Below are 2,835 nucleotides of genomic sequence, written 5' to 3' on the forward strand. Positions count from 1 at the left end.
AGTTCAGAAATTCGTGTGAGGAATTTCTGGGCGTGACATGCCGTCCCCAAGAACTTGCAGCGATGTCGATGAAGGGTGCATCCAAGAAACCACAGGGAAGTAGGATAGCAGGTTCAATCTCTCGCACTTAGATGTATCTCTTATTCATAATAAGAATGATGACTTACTTCCTGCCTTCTATTCATGATTGTGATCGTTCATGGTCCCTAATTTTCCCCTGATTATGAAGTACTAGTATTCGTTAGTTCTGTACAATTTGCAGATTATGAGTTTGTTGTTGACTGCTAGATTTCAGAAAATGATGCCTCATCTGAACATTTACAGATTATGAGTTCCTGACAATTTCAATGTGCATTTAATCATCTAAAAAATGTTGGTCGTTGCACAAAATTCAGCAAAAAGATTGTCATGTCCAGTAAAACAAATTAACATTATCATGCAATCTTTGAGGCTGATATGTGAATAATTGATTAACTAAATTTTGTCTAGAGATGCTATATTTATATGATTCTGGATTAATTTGTATCCTATCTATATCTCTTTGATTTTAGTCCAAAATAATAGTGTGAGCATATTTGATTTGTTTTTAACTTTCATGCAATATTTAGCCCATAGCTTCTGCTGAGTTATTGTCACAAGCTTTGTTGCTGGACCTTTGGGTTGATATTCTATTTGCCTAATTTGGATTGTGGCTAACTACAAGTCAAAAATACTAATATGGTTTTCATCTTTTCTCTCATCTTAGAACCACCACTGCATCCGTATGAAGACGAGCGCCTTAGAAATTGTATGAGGAACAATGCAAGGCTGCAGGAACTTGGAATTTATGCTTTATCTAGTATATTTGCAAACAGAAGTGCCATTGCTCTCGACCACAACAAAGCAACTCATAGAAATGCTGAAGAATCTGAATCTGAGTATGAACCTTCACGTGACGATACTAGTGAAGAAGATTTGATTGCTGATGACAATACTAAGGTGCGACTTCCTCCATCCTATCAAGGCTAAACTTATATGTATTTGTTGATGTAATATATATAATTCTCTCCGCACTGGGTTGACTAATTTAAGCTTTTGTTTCTAGCAACTATGCAAGGAGAAGAGTAGCAAGAAAACTAACAATCAAACTTCAGATTTGCCTACTGGTGGAGTCAAGTTTAGATCTCGTAAAAGAGTTTATGCACAACAACCAAGTAGAGTTACAACGTCAAAGAAAAGTGTTACCCAACCTGATGCAAACCTGACACCTAGTAGCATCCTTGTGCCATCTCTAGTGCAACCTGATGCAAGTCTAACACCAATTGACATACGTGGTGTCTTTGAAGGTTAGTTTTACTACCATTTTTCTTATTACCATTCTATTAGCACTAATAACATGACTCATGCACTCTTTTAGATAATGACCTTGCCTTGCATAATGACAATATCCACATGTCATGGCTGGCATCGCATACGAGCGCAGGAGGCATACGAAGGAGCAAGACACCTTGCCGGATAAGACAAATCATCCGGAATTAGTTTCAGATTAGTTAGCTAGTTTAATTAGTTGGAATTAGTTTCAGATTAGTTAGTTGGTTTCATAATTGGTTTTATTAGTTGGTTTCGTGTTGGACTCGTTTTGGTGTAAGGCTATTTAAAGCCACAAACTTACTGTAGAAGCAATGAAGATTTAGTCTCTATTTTTCCATCTATACTTCTCTGTCTCTCTCTTCTTCTTGTAGCAACGGATCGATCTTCGGCAAGGCTGTCTCTCTCTTCTTCTTCTGCCAGTAGCAACGGATCGATCTTCGGCAAGGCTGCCGAAGCCTCGTCCACCCGTGTCTCACTCATACAACCTGCGATCGTTGGCCGGAGCCGGTAACAACTTGGTATCAGAGCCCATGGTTCTCGATGATACTTCTTCCTCTGCACAAGTTTCTACCGACGCCGAAGCAATGGCAAAGCTTCAAGACTCCATGGCAACGTTGCTTAGCGGCATGGCGCTCCTGGCATCCAAAAGTGATCTTGCTGATCTAAGCCGCTCAGTTGCTGTGGCCACGTCGCGCATCACCGCCCTCGAGCAGTCGTCCGACACATCTTTTGCATCACGCCTTCGCGGAGACGGCATCTTGCCGCACCCACCACGACCTCCACCACCGCCACCGCCACCACCACCACCACCGTCGCCACCACGCATGGGATCCGGCGTGCCGCATAACACCAACTTTGGTGGCGCCGTTCCCCGCTTCTACAAACTCGAGTTTTCGAAATTTGATGGCTTCGATGATCCGCTAAACTGGTTGAACCACTGTGAACAATTCTTTCGTGCACAGCGTTCGCCAGACGAGGATCGCGTGTGGTTGGCAACATACCACCTCACCGGCGCTGCACAGGAGTGGTACTTCCACTACGAGAAACACAACGGGCCACCTAATTGGGATACGTTCAGGGAATTGTGCTATGGCCAGTATGGGCCACCAATTCGCAACAATCCCTTGGGCGAACTCAAGCGGCTTTCACAGTCGGGGACAGTCACTGCCTACCAACAACGCTTCCTCGCCCTAGCCAGCCATGTGACGGACCTCCTTACCGTACGACAACAAGTCCAGCTGTTCACGGCCGGACTGCGTGATGACATCTGCATTGACGTGGAGCTCCACCAACCCGAAGATCTTCAGGAGGCTATGGGGTTGGCACGTGCTTATGAGCGCAAAGCCAACTTCAACCCAGCGCGCGTTCGCAACCGTCAAACTGCGCGTCAGACACCGTTGCCCACGGCGATGACCATGATCCTGACGCAATCAGCCACAGGCGCCGCGACGAATGCTACTCCTCGCCGGCTCACAACCACAGAAC

General features: G+C 44.8%; 1 protein-coding gene across 1 annotated transcript; it reads left to right on the top strand.

Moving 5' to 3' along the window:
- The first annotated feature begins 774 nt into the window (after positions 1-774).
- On the top strand, positions 775-1,681 carry LOC107303424. Its single transcript, XM_015840751.1, has 3 exons — positions 775-978; positions 1,085-1,325; positions 1,397-1,681. Exons 1-3 carry the CDS (start codon positions 790-792, stop codon positions 1,516-1,518), a joined length of 552 nt encoding a protein of 183 aa, XP_015696237.1. The 5' UTR covers positions 775-789; the 3' UTR covers positions 1,519-1,681.
- Positions 1,682-2,835: the final 1,154 nt, after the last annotated feature.

This window comes from Oryza brachyantha, chromosome 8 (genome assembly GCF_000231095.2).
Source record: "Oryza brachyantha chromosome 8, ObraRS2, whole genome shotgun sequence".
In the NCBI taxonomy this organism is placed as follows: Eukaryota; Viridiplantae; Streptophyta; class Magnoliopsida; order Poales; family Poaceae; genus Oryza; species Oryza brachyantha.